Source organism: Peromyscus leucopus, chromosome 8b (genome assembly GCF_004664715.2).
Source record: "Peromyscus leucopus breed LL Stock chromosome 8b, UCI_PerLeu_2.1, whole genome shotgun sequence".
Lineage (NCBI taxonomy): Eukaryota > Metazoa > Chordata > Mammalia > Rodentia > Cricetidae > Peromyscus > Peromyscus leucopus.
In genome coordinates, this window is record NC_051086.1 from 52,382,592 (window position 1) to 52,398,198 (window position 15,607).

Sequence of the window (15,607 nt, forward strand, 5' to 3'; positions counted from 1 at the left end):
GGAGAGGCTCCGAGGAAGGAGGTGTCCTACATAATGTCCCTTCCTCGCATGTCCCAGTCTCTCTCTCTGGCCACTTCCTGCTCTCACATACAGACATGCAGTCTGCTTTCTGCCTTTATGGAACCTGGTCAAGTCTTTATCATTTCCAACAAACTCTCCACAGGTCTTCTTGTCCCTCTCGTTTTACTCCCTACACCATGATCAGAATCAGCTTGTTAAATACCATTCTGACACATCACTTCCTCTACCTGTGGATTTCCCATGGCCCCCACCTGCAGCAGACAGCTCGACCACAGTGGTCTAGAAAACATGAACCCACCCAAAGGGGGCAAGCGAGCCCCACTCCAGCCTCCCTCTCGGTGGGAGTTAATGGGAACCCAGTCTGTAGCAGGAATCTTAAAAGTTCTTATTAATAAAATCAAACCCAAGCCGAGTTATTGGGGTCCATGCTGGTAGATCAGAGAGACAGGACAAGCCACAGCTATCTCACCTCACCGGATCCTCAGCTGGTCTTGTCTCCTCAGACTGGAGGCTTCTGAGTCCTCATCCCAATGGCTTTCAGCTGAATTGCTGCTCGAAAGCCTGAAGCTTAACCAGCCACATGCTTAACCAGCCAAATGCCTAACCAGCCAAAACCTTCTAATTTCTCGTTCTCACGCCTTATATATCTTTCTGCCTTCTACCACCACTCCCTGGGATTAAAGGCTGGCTTTCTGGGATTAAAGGCGTGTCACCATGCTTGGCTGTTTCCAATGTGGCCTTGAACTCACAGAGATCCAGAGGGATTTCTATCTCTGGAATGCTAGGATTAAAGGTGTGAGTGCCACCATTTTCTAGCCTTTGTATCTAGTGGCTGTCTGTTCTCTGACCCCAGATATTTTTATTAGAGTACACAATATTTTGGTGGACACAATACCACCACACCAGTCTTCTTACATTTCTGTTTAAAGAGAAGCTAGAAATACGGATTTAAAAAAATATGTGGGTATTTCCTGGACTAAAGGGTTTATCAAAATGAGTGGTGGGGCTGGAGCCATGGCTCAGCGGTTAAGAGCACTGGCTGCTCTTCCACAGGACCCAGGTTCAATTCCCAGCACCCACATGGCAGCTCATAACTATCTGTAACTCCAGTTCCAGGGGACTTGACACCTTCACACCAATGCACATAAAATGCATTTTTTAAAAATGACTGGCAAATAGAAAAAAGCCTGGTATGTACAGAAAGATAGGGCTCACCAGTATATTCCTCTAAAATAGTGCCTAGCACATAGTAGGTACTTTAAAAATACATGGTAAATAGGTGAATTGATGTTACTATCATTCTTACAAATTGCTTTTTTTTTTTTTCTAACTTTGATCAAAATACCCAGTCCGGGAAAGTGTAGTGGGTCATACTTGTAATTCCAGCACTAGGGAGGTTGAGGCAGAACTGCTATGAATTTGAGGTTATTCTCAGCTACATAGTGAGTTCAAACTCAGACTGGGCTACATATGTGAGACACTGTCTCAAGAAAAGTCAAATAAGATAAAATACTCTCTTCCCCCCCCCCCCTTTTTTTCTTTTGGTTTTTCAAGACAGGTTTTCTCTGTGTAGTTTTGGTGCCTGTCCTGGATCTCACTCTGTAGACCAGGCTGGCCTCGAACTCACAGAGATCCGCCTGGCTCTGCCTCCCCAGTGCTGGGATCAAAGGTGTGTGCCACCACCGCCCAACAAGATAAAATGTCCTTTACAGTAGTGTTTGCCTGACTTCGACAAACCACTTAGCTAAGCTGAGGAGCTGTAGATACCCAAGGGAAACGGGGCTCAGTCTGTACATCTGAAGGGGGGGCCTGAGGCCGCCCTGCCTGTAGGATCTGATTCTAAGCAGACAGTGTAAGATGGTAGGCTACTCAGTCACTGTGTGTGTTGGGGGGGGGGGAACCTGCCCACACATCTGAAGTTCAAAGGGAAGTGCTGGGTTAGATGTGAGAGTAGGAAACGCTTCAGTTTTCCGGGTTTTGTCTGCTTTGCTTGAATTTTTTCATTTTTGGCTGTGTTTGATTTGCGGTAAGATCCATGTAGTCCAGGCTGGCCGGCCTTAGCTGGAACTAGAGCTCCCGGGGAGGGGGAAGGGGGTTGAACTCCTGATCCTCCTGCTTCCACTTCCCAAGTCCTGAGATTACAACCGTATGCCACCATTGTAGGGTTTGTGCTGTGGTCGGGAATCAAAGCTAGCATTTTGTGTATGCTAAGGACACACGGATTTAATTTATTTTTTGAATCAGGGACTCACTATGTAGCCCTGGCTGTCCTGGAATTCACTCTGTAGACCAGACTGGCCTTGAACTCATAGAGATCCACCTGCCTCTGCCTCCTGAAAGCTGGGTATAAAGGTGTGTGCCACCACCACTGCCAACCTCGTGTATTTTTGAGACAGGGTCCTCGTATGAATTCATAATCCCCCTGCATCAGCCTTTCTAGTGTGGAGAATTTATATGCGTGTGTCACTACACCTGGCTATTTCATACAAATGGCCAGTCTAAGAGACACCAAGGGAGACAGGAAAGGGTCACAACTTTATGGTAAACTCCAGGTGACTTGTGGTCTAAAAAATACAGAGAAACGTCATCCCAGTAAATAAGGACAGACAGGGTTTAAGTAGGCACCGGAGCCTAGGGGACATGACTGGGGACTCTAGAAGAGGCCTTCCCAGCAGGAGTCCCTCCTCTCATTAACTTCCAGCAACTGAGACCCTCTGTGACCCCCCCACCCATCCCACCTTAGTGCCCACCCTCCAGCCTGTCCCCCTGGCCAGATCTTGGGTATTTTCCAGGATATCATTTCACTAAACAACACCCTGACCCTCCGTGTCTCCCGGTTTCCGTACTTTTTATATCCAGACACGAGCTCCAGGTAGTTTGTGGGGGTGACATAGTTGTGTCTCCGCAGTTCCAACATCATCTTCTGGGAGTACTGAGCCACGGACCAGTGCATAGTGACAAAGATCTGGGCTACTTTCCTGTGGATCTGAAGCCAACAACACAGAATGGAAGATACAGGGTGTGGACCAGGGAATGGAGGGGAGGTGGGGGTGGGGCTGAAGGGTCAGAAGGGAAGGGCTCACATTCTCCTGTGTCCCCAAGTCCACTCCTATGAGGTACTTCTCAGCCACCTCTAGCAAGGCCTCCCGGGGCCACTCTGAGAACCAGTTGATGGTTGTGCAGTTCACCAAGGCTGGGTACTGGCGAATCCAGTTCCTAGAGGGAAGGTGAGGGCATCGGGTCTACTCACAGGTGCCCTTAGCCTTCTAGTACACGCCCACCTGCTTTGCAGAATCCTAGGGCCCCATCCTCCCCCCCCCATCTGCTCCAGCATATGGACCTCCTCACAGACAGCTCAGCACGACCCTGAGAAATGGTCTCAGTCAAAAAGGCCCAGATCCACCTTTCCTAGAAGCTGACCTTGAGCAAGTATCTGACATACTCAAACATCAGTTCCCTCATCTCTAGATAACAGTACACACTAAGGTCGTTGGGAATTCGGTGAGGTAACCCAAGAAGAACGCTTAGCATGGCCCCCCCGTGGTAAATACACCATGCACCATAAATTAAAAACATAAGCAATACAGTGACCCAGTTTGCCTCACCCTCTTCCTAAGTTTATTTTGGTTTGATTTCTAAAAATTTTTGTATTTATGTTATGTGCATTGGTGTTTTGCCTGCGTGTATGTCTGTGTGAGGGTGTCGAGTCTCCTGGAACTGGAGTTTACAGACAGCAGGAAGCTGCCATGTGGGTGCTGGGAATTGAACCTGGGTCCTCTGGAAGAGCAGCCAGTACTCTCCAGCCCCATTTGTTTGTTTGTTTTATAATTTTATTTATTTTTATTTTATGAGCATTAGTGTTTTGCCTGCATGTATGTCTGGGTGAGGGTGTTGGGTCCCCTGGAACTGGGATTACAGACAGCAGAAAGCTGCCATGTGGGTGCTGGGAATTGAACTCGGGCCCTTTGGAAGAGCAGTCAGTGCTCTTAACCACTGAGCCATCTCTCCAGGCCCTAATTATTTATTTTTAAAGAGAGGGTCTCCCATGTAGCCCTGGCTACCCCGGTCCTTGCTATGTAGCCCAGGTTGGTCTCAAATTTGCAGCAATCTTCTTGCCTCGGCCTTCCAAGTTCTGAGATTACATGTGTGCACTGCCACACCCAACCTCCTCCTTCTAGTGTTGATTGTTCTGAAATATCTAGCCATACAAGAATGGATAAAATAAAATTGTTATGTATGCATACTGTGTAATTCTAGTCACCCTTTAATCAAAAAGAAGAAAATCGTGTCATATGGTACAATATGGACGAAACTTGAGAACATCACTGAGTGAAATAAATAAGTCACAAAAGGACAAATACTGCACCATTCTACTTGTATGAGCTCATCAAAAGTCGTCAAATTCACAGAAGCTGGGAAGTAGAAAGGCAGCTTCCGGAAGCTGGGGAGTTATTCCCTGCTAGGGAAAGACTTTTGAGTCTGAGAAAATGAAAAGCTCCAGTGGTTTGTTGCAGAACAACGTGGGTCCTTAACACCCCTGAACTGCTGAGGGAGTCACATGGAAGCCCCTGACTTCCAAAGGACACAGAAGGCCAAAAGAGAGGGGAGGCCCGGGGACAAGGACACACAGGCAGGCATCACCTGAAGGGGTCTCCCACCGGACTGAGGCACAGCACAATGTGCAGGTTGTTCCGCACGCGCTCAATGAGGTATGCGAAGAGGCTGTCCGAGGATTCTGACACCTGTTCTGCCCGGGCCTGTTCTATGATCTGGCTCTGGATCTGGACAAAAGCCACCCTGAGTCATTGGACGGAAGTTCTCACAGCATCATGAGCCAGAGAGCAGGTTAGGCTGGCGGACTGGAGTGGATTTAAAGCAACTCTGCCCCACTCCCACCCCTCCACCCGCCCCTGTGAGGTCTCTGGGAGATGACTGAAGAGAGACAGCCCTTCAGCCTCACAGGGCCTCATCTGGATGGTTGGGAATGCTACAGAAACAGATGCAAAATCTGTGGATTTCCGTGGTTGTTAGGAGAGCCAAAGAACCAAGTTAGCACTGAAGGAACAGTACCTCTTCAAACTCATCTGCTTTGTAGAGATTGGGGACTTCGCCTGAGCTGAGGATGTTGTTGATGTCTTCTAGGAAGGAATCATCAGCGATCTGGGTGTCCACGAAAAGGAAGGACGTGGTCTTGAGCTCCACCCCTGCCTGGCGATACAGACGCTTGATATCTGGCCAAATAATGAAGGTCAAAGGGAAAGACTTCCTTCAGACTCCCCATCCTAGTCCTCCAGGCTTCAGGACCCTCCCTCAGCCCGTGAGCACCTACAGGACCCCCACCACCATCCCACGCCTGGCCCACAAACGCCAGGCGCAGCTCAGCCCCTGGCACGGTAGAAACTCACTCAAGCAGCTCATCTTTCATTCTAAAACCTCTGCCCTCTTCCAGCTCAGGAACCCGGCCATACCATCTCGGAATTCTTGTTTCCGATAGTGTTTGGTGACCTCAATCTGGAACGTGTTGTACTCGCAGATGGAGGAGGCCAAGCGGGCCAGACTCTGGCGTCCACTGCCGCCAATGCCCACCAAGAGCATGTTGCCGCGAGGCTGTCCGATCACCCGCACGATCCGTGTGACTGGGGAGTGGGGTGAGGGTAACGCACTGGGTAAGCAATTCCAGCCCGCTCCAGGCCCTGAGCTAGAGGTCAGGGCCTGTGAGGCTGAAGCAGAGGAGTCAAGTCAGAGGGAAGAAGTTGGTGCCCAAGGCTCTGATGCCCGTTCATCCTTTGACCTTCACCCGCCCACTGGACACTCCTGTGGGTAGGTGTGGTAGAGCAGGCCTGGAACACCAGGGAGAGGCAGACAGGAGGTCACCACAAGTTTAAGACCAGCTTACTCGTTTCCAAGCCAGCTAGGGTGACACAGTAAGACCCTGTCTCAAAACAAATGAAGCCGGGTCGCAGTGGCGCACGCCTTTAATCCCAGCACTCGGGAGGCAGAGCCAGGAGGATCTCTGTGAGTTCGAGGCCAGCCTGGACTACAGAGTGAGTTCCAGAACAGGCACCAAATCTACACAGAGAAACCCTGTCTCGAAAAACAAAACAAACAAACAAACAAAGAATAAATAAATAAACCCCACTGGCACAAGAATATGTTGGACCAGAAAGGAAAACCACCTCTAGAACTTGATTTGGGAGTGGCCTTGGGAGGGTGGGGAGAAGGGAGGGAGGGGAGGGCCGGAGGAGGGAGGGCGGGAGAAGGGAGGGCGGGGAGGGCCGGAGGAGGGCACTCACTGTGCTCGATGGCCTCCCGGAAGAGCACCAGCTGCATGGGCACCACAGAAGGAGACAGGTTGTACTCATTTAGGGCTGTCTCCATGGCCGTCTTCAACACCGTCAGATCTACCAGATCTTCGTAGACCTTGGGCTCCTTCATGAAGTCCCCTAGGCCATGGGAGAAGGGCATTAGAGTCCCCAAGGCCTGGTGCTCTCAGAGGTCCCTTAGGGCCGTTAGCATCAGGAATCCATGCCCCGACCTTCTAACCAACCTCCCAAGGCCCCAAGGCCCCAGACCCTGGCTCACCAAAGATAGGAGGACGTTTGTTGGGGCAGAGATTATGAAAAGTGAGGTCAAAGAAAGTGCCCAGTTTGTCGCTCAAGATGCCCATAAAGGCTTCCATGTCTGTTGCATCGACCAGCCTGTCTGAGAAGACCCTGTTGGAAACAGTGGGGGAGGGTCAGGGCTACAGAGGAGAACAGTCCCAGGGAGGGGAAGCCAAGCCAGAGGTGAAGGCTGGGCTTGGGACAGAGGCTGGGGAAGCTGATCTGGCCAGAACACACAGACACGTCACCTGAAACACTCATGGATCCAGAGTCTGGTGATGCTGGCCTTGGTGTCATGGAAGTCCTTGTTGGCTCTAAGCATGCCCTGGAAAACCTGGAAAGTTGAAGCCCTGATTGTAGTAAGGGGAGGAAAGAGAGCCTCTGCAGATCTGGGGTTGGGAGCAGAGGCCATGGCTGCACGGCATTTTAGGATGGGGGGACCGAAGGCATGTGCTCCGCTGTGGAATTCTATTTTTATTTTTCAAAGATTAAAAAATAATTATGTGTGTGTGTGTGTGTGTGTGTGTGTGTGTGTGTGTGTGTGTGTGTGTTTGTGTGTGTGTGTGTGATATATGTGCAGGAGTCCACAGGGGTCAGAAAAAGACACTGAACTCTCCAGAGCTGGAGTTACTGGTGGTCGTGAGCCACTCAATGTGGGAGCCGGGGACCAAAACTGAAAGGACTGAAAGTGCACTGGGCGGTGGTGGCACATGCCTTTAATCCCAGCACTCAGGAGGCAGAGTCAGGCAGATCTCTGTGAGTTCAAGACCAGTCTGGGCTACAGAGTGAGTTCTAGGACAGCCAGGGGGCTACACAGAGAAACCCTGTCTCAAAGAAGGAGGAGGAGGAAGCTGCTGCTGCTGAGGAGGCTGAGGAGGCTGAGCGAGGTCAAAGTGCAAAGGTCAGACCAAAGCTTACCTTGGAGATGTCTCGGAGGTTGAAAAGGTAATGGATCTTAGCAGGGGTAGGCAGGAAGCGCTGCACCACTGTGTTGTACACATCCAAGGTGGCCTCTGTCACCACGTTCCCAATGGGCTTTACCTCCTCTTCAAAATCCTGAAGCTTCTGGTTGATCATGGTGCCAAATATTCGGATGATCTGAGATTCCTGGAAAAAAATTCAGACTCACTTTCCAAGGTTCCTGGGCCTGTAGCCAGAGCCAGGACCAGTGTGAGGCTAATGCAGAGCCCACCTCATAAGCAGAATTGAAGAAGCATTAAAAAAAACACACATACAAAAGAAAGAAAAAAAAACACGGATAAATAATTTTTCTATAATCCTTTAAATAAAAAAAATTATGGGGTTGGGGATTTAGCTCAGTGGTAGAACGCTTGCCTAGCAAGCACAAGGCCCTGGGTTTGGTCCTCAGCTCTGGAAAAATTAAAAAAAATAAAGAAAAAAAACAATTATGAAAAATATCCATAATAAACCCAAACATTCTAAATAAAGATGGGCCGGTGCCGCTGAATAGACCTTCATCTCAGGCTTCACTGTGGCTGAGTGATGCACTGAACCCATTTTACATCTGGAATTTTGGTATCTTGTTCGTGGAGAATTTTTTTTACAGTAATTTTATTTTTAAAATTAATTTTATGGATCTGTATGTGGGCATGTGTATAGGGGGACAATCTGTGGGAGACAGCTCTCTCCGACCACCACACAGGTCCCAGGGATCAGGCTCAGGTTGTAAGCCTTGGCAACAGGCATCTTTACCTTCCTGACTTAATGTTAATTTAAAGAAAATATTCAATTAAGAGCCAGGTGTTGGGTTGGGGATTTAGCTCAGTGGTAGAGCACAAGGCCCTGGGTTCGATCCTCAGCTCCAAAAAAAAAGAGCCAGGTATAGTGATACACACCTGTACACCTGGCACTTGGGAGGCTGAGGTAGAAAGGGTATGAGTTTTAAAGACACCTTAGACCACACTTAGTGAGACATTGTCTCAAAAACTAAAAAAGGAGTATTTCTCCTGATGGCGTTTTATTTGGCTTTGGTTCTCAGTCCCCGTGAATTTTATTCACCTCCATAAGCCTGGCACTGTTTTTGGCTCTTAGTTTTGCAAAGCCCATCCCCCTGAGGTGGCTTCAGCCCCGGGCATCCTCTGTCCGTGGACACCACGGGCTCCACATTCCAGAGCCAGCAGACCAAACTCAAAGACTCTGCAGCTACCTGGCTCAGGAGAGACCAAGGGCTTCAACAGAGGGCCCCCTCTAGGTGTCACAGCTCCCTGAAAGCAACTCTGCCCAAGGCCTAGCCGCCTGGCGCCATCGGCTCCTCATTCTCTGGGCCTGGGATGGTTTTGCCCAGTAAATCCCCACCCTCAACCCCCAATGGCCTCACAGTGGGGAAGGTCATGTTGATAATGTTGAAGCGACTCTGTAGCCTCGGGGAGATAACAGTCCGTCCACCCCCTGGAGGGCCCATGGCAGCCATCAGGAACATGTCCTAGAGAGCAAAGACAAAGAAAGATAGGGGAGAGACAGGTGGGGTGATGAGAGACAGATGCTGATGCTGCTTCCTGATAGCTAAGACAGAGGCCCCTGAATGTTTCTAACGGAAATAGTGCACATCTGAGGGGCAGGTACCTTAGTCACCCTGATCTGACTGTTACACATCATACTGCATGTATTAAAACAGCATGCTGGCTGAGCACGGTGACACACAGCTTGAATCCCTGAACTCAGGAGGCAGAGACAGGAGAATCTTTGTGAGTTCAAGAGACCAGCCTGGTCTACACAGCAAGTTCCAGGACAGCCAGAACTACAACATACAAAGACTGTGTCTTGCCGGATGATGGTGATGTATGCCTTTAATCCCAGCACTCGAGAGGCAGAGGCAGGTGGATCTCTGTGAGTTCGAGGCCAGCCTGGTCTACAGAGTGAGTTCCAGGACAGTCAAGGCTACACAGAGAAACCTTGTCTCAAAAAGACAAAGCAAAACAAAAACCAAACCCAAAAACCAATTTAAAAAAGAAAAGAAAAAGGAAAAAGAGAAAATCCAGTCTATGATCCATGGGAGGAGACTGAAGACAGAAGGGAGCTGTCTGGACTGTGGGTGGAGAAGAGAACAGACAGACAGATGGATTTACGGCAACTGCAGGAAAAGAAGAGGAGTCTGTGAGTGTGGAGTTAGGACCTGGCTCTGAGGATGTTGCTAACGTGTGGTGTGAGTGAGCGGAGGAGCCGGGAAGCTAGGTGACGTGAAGAACAAGATTCTCAGGTCACTAAGTACATACAGGACAGGCTCAGTGAGGAGAGTTAACAATGGGGGTCAGTAAGCTAGATATATGGGTCCCCAGAAAGGAACAGTGCAGTCCTGTGTAGGGAGGAAGATAGGATTGTAAGACTGTGGCCCTGGGGCCCAGGGGAGCAGGGACTGAGCCCACCCAGCACAGGAGAGAACGGATACCTGAGAACAAAGTCTCGGGATGCTTACTCGAATGTGCTTGATGCTCTGCTTCATACGGTCATACCAGAAGCCGTAGTCAATCCAGAGGCGGATCAGCTCCAGGGGTGGCTGGGACCCAAACATGTCCTTAGCAGGCATGTTCAGGTCATCCATGAAGGTGATCATGCTCTTGCCCCCAAAGGGCACGTACACACCCTTGGTCCGCTTCTCCACCCGGCTCTCAATGATGCTCTGTACGTTGTTGGATGTGGTCTGGTGGAAGAGCACAGAAGAGACGCGGATGTAAGCGTTCCCAAGAGAAACATGGGGCCATGAAGGAGTGTCAGCTGGGCACTTGGGTTCCGGGAGAGAGCAGATGGTGAGGAGCTGACAGCCCGAGCCCCCATACCTGTGCAGACATGTTGACGATGAGCACGGACCACTGGCCGGAGGGTAAGGACTGGAGAACGCTCTGGGCTATGGAGGTCTTTCCAGTCCCCACAGGACCCACCAGTAAGACAGGGTTCTGGTTGGCCACCAAGGTGCTCACCAGGTAGTTGTATCGGACAGTATCAACAGTGGGGACCATGATCTTATAGAAAGGGGCGCTAGGGGAGAAAGGAAAGGGGTCTCAGGGGCATTGGCCCTCTCCAGTTCAGCTCTCATGGCCTCTCTCCTCCTAGGGTTCATCATCTTCTGGTGTTACCATGGTCTAATCAACAGCCCTGCCCTCTAGACCTTACTTCCCAAACCCAGTCACCTCTTCCCTGGAACTGGCTTTCTCCTTTCACAGATCACCCATCGCTCTTGCCATATCTGCCACCGACTACAGAACCGAGCCCCAGACAAACCCCAGACTCTGCTCTCACTTGGGAGGGTAACGCCAACTCTTAGGGAGCTTCTCCTCAAACGACGTCCAAGTCCGCATCTTGGGGTTCACGTAGTATTCATACACGGTGTCCTAAGAAAAGTATGTGAGTCACGTTACTAGACCTTCCTTCAGGTCTTGCCAGGCAGCGGCAGGGCTTCCAGACTGAATGGCAGCAAGGTGCGCAGTCAGGCAGCGGCTGAAGACCAGAGTGCCCGCAAGTCATGGGAAAACGGGACATACGGGGCAGCTAGCTTTAGGAGCCCTGACCTTATTGGGGAACGAGCCCTCGATCTCTCGAAGGTAACTGTCAATCTTCTTACGTCCATCCTCATCCACAGAGGCACATACAGACCAGATCATGCTGAACACAAACGTCATCTCTACCATAACGGAATAGTTATCCGTATCGGCTGGGTTCACCTGGGTAGAGAGAAGAAGGGGTTCAGGAGTCCAGAGTGCTGAACTTGCCTTAGAATAACCTTCATTACTCAAGATACAGGAGCCACACCTGTGAGAAACGGGCGGGTCGAGTTTAGCAGATTATCACGAAGGCAGAGAACCCACCTTCTCCCCTGGTTCTTTCCCTGAAACCACGTGGCTGTTTTCCAAATGTTGTGTTCGTCTACAACCTACTCACGGATTTTAGACAAATCCATCACTGCAATTGCTCAGAAATGCTTCTACAGAACGGAAGTGTCCTCTGGCCATATCAGGCCTGCCCTGGAGGAGCACTCATGGGTGTTCAAGGGGACAGGCACGTGGTGACCTGTGTGTAATTGCAAAAAAAATAAAAAAAAAACCTGGAAATGACCTAAACATCTACCAATAGAGGAATGGAGAGTAAGTAAGTGCAGGGATTTACCACGGAACAGCACACACCGCTAAAGCAGCCAAGCTCACCTGCACATCACAGTAGACAGACACTCAGCGTCACAGTTTGGGTCTGACAAGCATGCAATTACATGTACCATAAACCATTTTTTGTTTGTTTGTTTTGTTTTTGAGCCCTGGCTGTCCTGGGACTCTCTATGTAGAACAGGCTGGTCTCAAATGTACAGAGGTTCACCTGTGTCTGCCTCCTAAAAGCTGAGATGTAAGGCATGCACCATCATGCCACACCATAGTCTACTTCCTAAACAGGATAATATCTATGGATAGCTTGGGGTTTTAGGTCAACAAGCAATTTTGTCTGTTTGATTTGCTGTTTGTTTTTGAGACAAGGTCTCACTGTATAGCCCAGGCTGGCCTTAAACTCCCTACGTGGATCCAGCTGGCTTTGAACTCACAGAGCTCCACCTGCCTCTGCTTCCTGAGTGCCGGGATTAAAGGCGAGCACCGCCACAGCCTAGCTTTGGCTGAGCACTTTTAGCGCACCTAGAATGACTCAAACTTACTTCAGTAGTTATTTCTGTGGAGGAGGAAAGAAAAGGAGATCAGGAAGGGGGCATGGACAACGGGGGCTTGAGAAGCCCAGTGGGATGGCTCAGGCCTGTGATCCCCGCCGGCCGGCCGGCACTGAGGAGGCAAAATGATCACAAGTTCAAGGCTACACGGCCAGATCCTGTCTTAAAAAAGGAAAAGAAGTATCTAATTTTAAAAAAGAAAACTAAACTCAATGATTACTTATACATTTAAAATTTAGCTTTGGGGCTAGGGAGGGTGGCTCAGTGGTAAGCCCTTGCTTCACAAACATGAGAACCTCAGCTTGGCTCCCCAGCGCCCATGTAAATGCCAGGTGGGCACAGCAGCCCACCGGTAATCCTAGTGCTTAGGAGCTCTCCCAGGCAAACCGGCTAGCTAGACGAGCTGAATCAAAAGACCTCACTTACTTCAATCAATTTTAAAAGGGGAGAGTGATCAGGAAGACACTTGACATTAACCTCTGGCCTCTATACATACTGCACCCACCTATGTGTGTGAGCACATTTGTGAAAACACATACACAGACACATCACACAGCTGTGATGTACCGAGTTCAATCTCCGGACGCACATTAAAAACAGCCAGCTGCATCTGGGCGGTGGTGGTGGTGACGCCTTTGATCCCAGCACTCGGGAGGCAGAGGCAGGTATATCTCTATGTTTGAGGCCAGCCTGGTCTACAGAGCTAGTTCCAGGACAGCTGGGGCTACACAGAGAAACCCTGTCTTGAAAAGTAAAAAACAAAAAACCACCCAAAATAGGCAGCTGCAGCTTCTGACATCAGCAGTCAATGCACTGGAGATGGGGGGGGGATGGGAGTGGGGGGGCGGGGGGGGGCAGAGTCAGGAGGATCCCGGATATCTGGCTAACCAGTCTAGCCTAGCTCCAGGTTCAGTGAGATCCTGCCTCAGAAAATAAAAACAAGTCGGAGAATAACTAAGGACGACACCTGATGTTGACTTCTGGTCCCCATACATACTCATGAACATGTACAAAGGCCAAATAAAATGATTAAGTAAAGACTAAGTTTAGCCAGGCATGATGGCAAACACCTTTGTCAGAAGGGTCCAAGCCAGCCAGCGATACGTGACGAGACCCTGTCTCAAAACAAAATTAAGTTTAAAGTATTCCAGCTCGATAGTGGACACATCATACTCAGAGCTCGTGTTCTCTCTTCCCTGCCTGAGGGGTACGTGGCAGGTGCTGTTGTTCTGGAAGTATGCATGGAGCCCAGAGAGCTGCCTCCCTCCACGTACTTCACTGAGAAGCAGCTCAGCTCACCAACTCAGCATCCTCCCATCATCTTTGACATGCCACAGGGCACAGCCACAGGCAGAGTTGAGGAGCTCTCACAGATTCTGGATAAAGATGCTCATGACCACAGATACATGTCAGCAGATGGCACAATGCTCATAATCACAGCTCTTGGGAGGCAGAGGTAGGAGGTCTGTCATGAGTTCATAGCTAGCCAGGACTATACAGAGAATATAATATAAAGACAGGATCATAGGATTCTGTCCAATGCGGAATGATAAGCTTGGCCCTATATCAATGTTCAATCATCAAAATATAGACAGGAGGCCAGGCAGTGGTAGCACACGCCTTTAATCCCAGCACTTGGGAAGCAGAGCCAGGCGGATCTCTGTGAGTTCGAGGCCAGCCTGGTCTACAGAGCGAGTTCCAGGACAGGCACCAAAGCTACACAGAGGAACCCTGTCTCAAAAACCAAACACACACACACACACACACACACACACACACACACACACACACACACACAGAGGAAAGTAGGTGGAGACCCTCTGGCCTGTGAGATGAGCCAGGGATTCTAGAGTGATGGGTTCTCCTCCACAGGATGAGAGGACAGCACTCTCTCAGGAGCGGCAGCAGTCAGTCCGTCCCTGCTCCACCACAACCACATGTGACTGGAAGACGGTGATAAAAATGTTTGCAGACATGTTAGAAGAGCCATGCCATAGGACATAGTGGAGTGTGCCAGTCAGGCCTCGGACAAGCATAACACTGAAAAAAAGGTCAACCACATCTTTTTCTTTTTCTTAAGACAGGGTCTGTCTACATAGCCCTGGCTATCCTGGAATTCACAGTGTAGACCAGTGTAGACCAGGCTAGCCTTGACTTCACAGAGATCCACCTGCCAGCCTTTCTGAGATTAAAGGCGTGTGTCCTCACAGCAGGCTCGTTTTTCTTTGGTAAGTGGTTTTTGTTCTTTGGTTTGGAGGCAGAGCCTAATTGTGTAGCTTGAGCTGTTCTTGAACTCAAATTACAAACCAGGCTGGCCTAGAACTCAGGATCTGCCTGCTCGGGGCTCTTAAGTGCTGTGATTACAGGTGTGTGCCCCTGTTCCTGGCCATGATGAATAACTCACACTGCCAGAAACCTTAACTGCTGTTCGTTATATATTAATAGTTTTGTTACCTGGTAACACCATTAAAAATAATGCAAAATATTTCTAAGGCAACGATTTAATCTCAACAACAACAACAATTTTTTTTTAATCTTTCCTCCCCAATTCTAAATGGAACAAATTTTTTCTGAAATATCAATTCATCTGGAACGTTCTAGAACTTCTCATCAGAAATGGTATAGCAAGGAATATTAGCTGTGTTTTCAAAGTACAAAAAAACAAGGAATGGACTATGGGTAGGAAATTATAGGAAGACCCCCCTCTTGGGCTGTTTACTCATTCTTCCTTCCTCCCTCCCTCCCTCCCTCCCTCCCTTCCTTCCTTCTCTGTCTGCCTTGTGCATATGAGGCAGGTCCTTTCCCTCTGAGCTATACTACCAGCCCTTGCTACATTTAATTCTGAATTCCTAGTCTGGACTTTCAGCTCAGTACACATTCAAGCGTGTGTTTCTAGTCATTCATTTACACACACACACACACACACACACACACCATGGTCAGACTGAAGGCTCTCCCATACACACACACACACACACACACACACACACACACACCCATCCCATGGTCAGGCTTCAGCCTTTCCTTTAAGTCCCCATTTCAAGCCCTTGTTCAAACTGAAGGTGTACAGGTGGGGTGGTGGGCCCTCCCTTCTGCCCCTGCCCCGGGCTGGCTCCTCTCCTTACCCCATTCTCTGGTGTGGCCAGGACCGAGTAGAGCTTACAGAGGGAGATGATGCCGCTGTACTCGGGGACGGGCACCAGCTCGTGGCAGTTATCCTTTTTGAAGTTCAGGATCTTGTTGATGAGCTTTTCAAACATGCGTTGAAGGGGTTCTACTTCGGTCTGGACATGAGCAAGAAGAGACGCTTCGTCCACTGCTGTTT

The 15,607-nt window shown here is 49.6% G+C and overlaps 1 protein-coding gene across 1 annotated transcript in view; it reads right to left on the reverse strand.

Annotated features, from left to right (window-relative positions):
- Dnah2 (dynein axonemal heavy chain 2) overlaps positions 1-15,607 on the reverse strand; it is a 119,498-nt gene that overhangs the window by 27,256 nt on the left and 76,635 nt on the right. The window contains exons 46-60 of the mRNA XM_028869326.2: positions 15,408-15,566; positions 11,147-11,299; positions 10,878-10,969; positions 10,418-10,616; positions 10,057-10,281; positions 8,962-9,066; positions 7,542-7,730; positions 6,872-6,957; positions 6,604-6,734; positions 6,315-6,464; positions 5,490-5,657; positions 5,092-5,252; positions 4,663-4,802; positions 3,105-3,237; positions 2,868-3,007 (exon numbers count right to left, since the gene is read on the reverse strand). Of these exons, the coding sequence (XP_028725159.1) occupies positions 2,868-3,007; positions 3,105-3,237; positions 4,663-4,802; positions 5,092-5,252; positions 5,490-5,657; positions 6,315-6,464; positions 6,604-6,734; positions 6,872-6,957; positions 7,542-7,730; positions 8,962-9,066; positions 10,057-10,281; positions 10,418-10,616; positions 10,878-10,969; positions 11,147-11,299; positions 15,408-15,566 (2,231 nt within the window). The remainder of the gene's footprint in view (positions 1-2,867; positions 3,008-3,104; positions 3,238-4,662; positions 4,803-5,091; positions 5,253-5,489; positions 5,658-6,314; positions 6,465-6,603; positions 6,735-6,871; positions 6,958-7,541; positions 7,731-8,961; positions 9,067-10,056; positions 10,282-10,417; positions 10,617-10,877; positions 10,970-11,146; positions 11,300-15,407; positions 15,567-15,607) is intronic.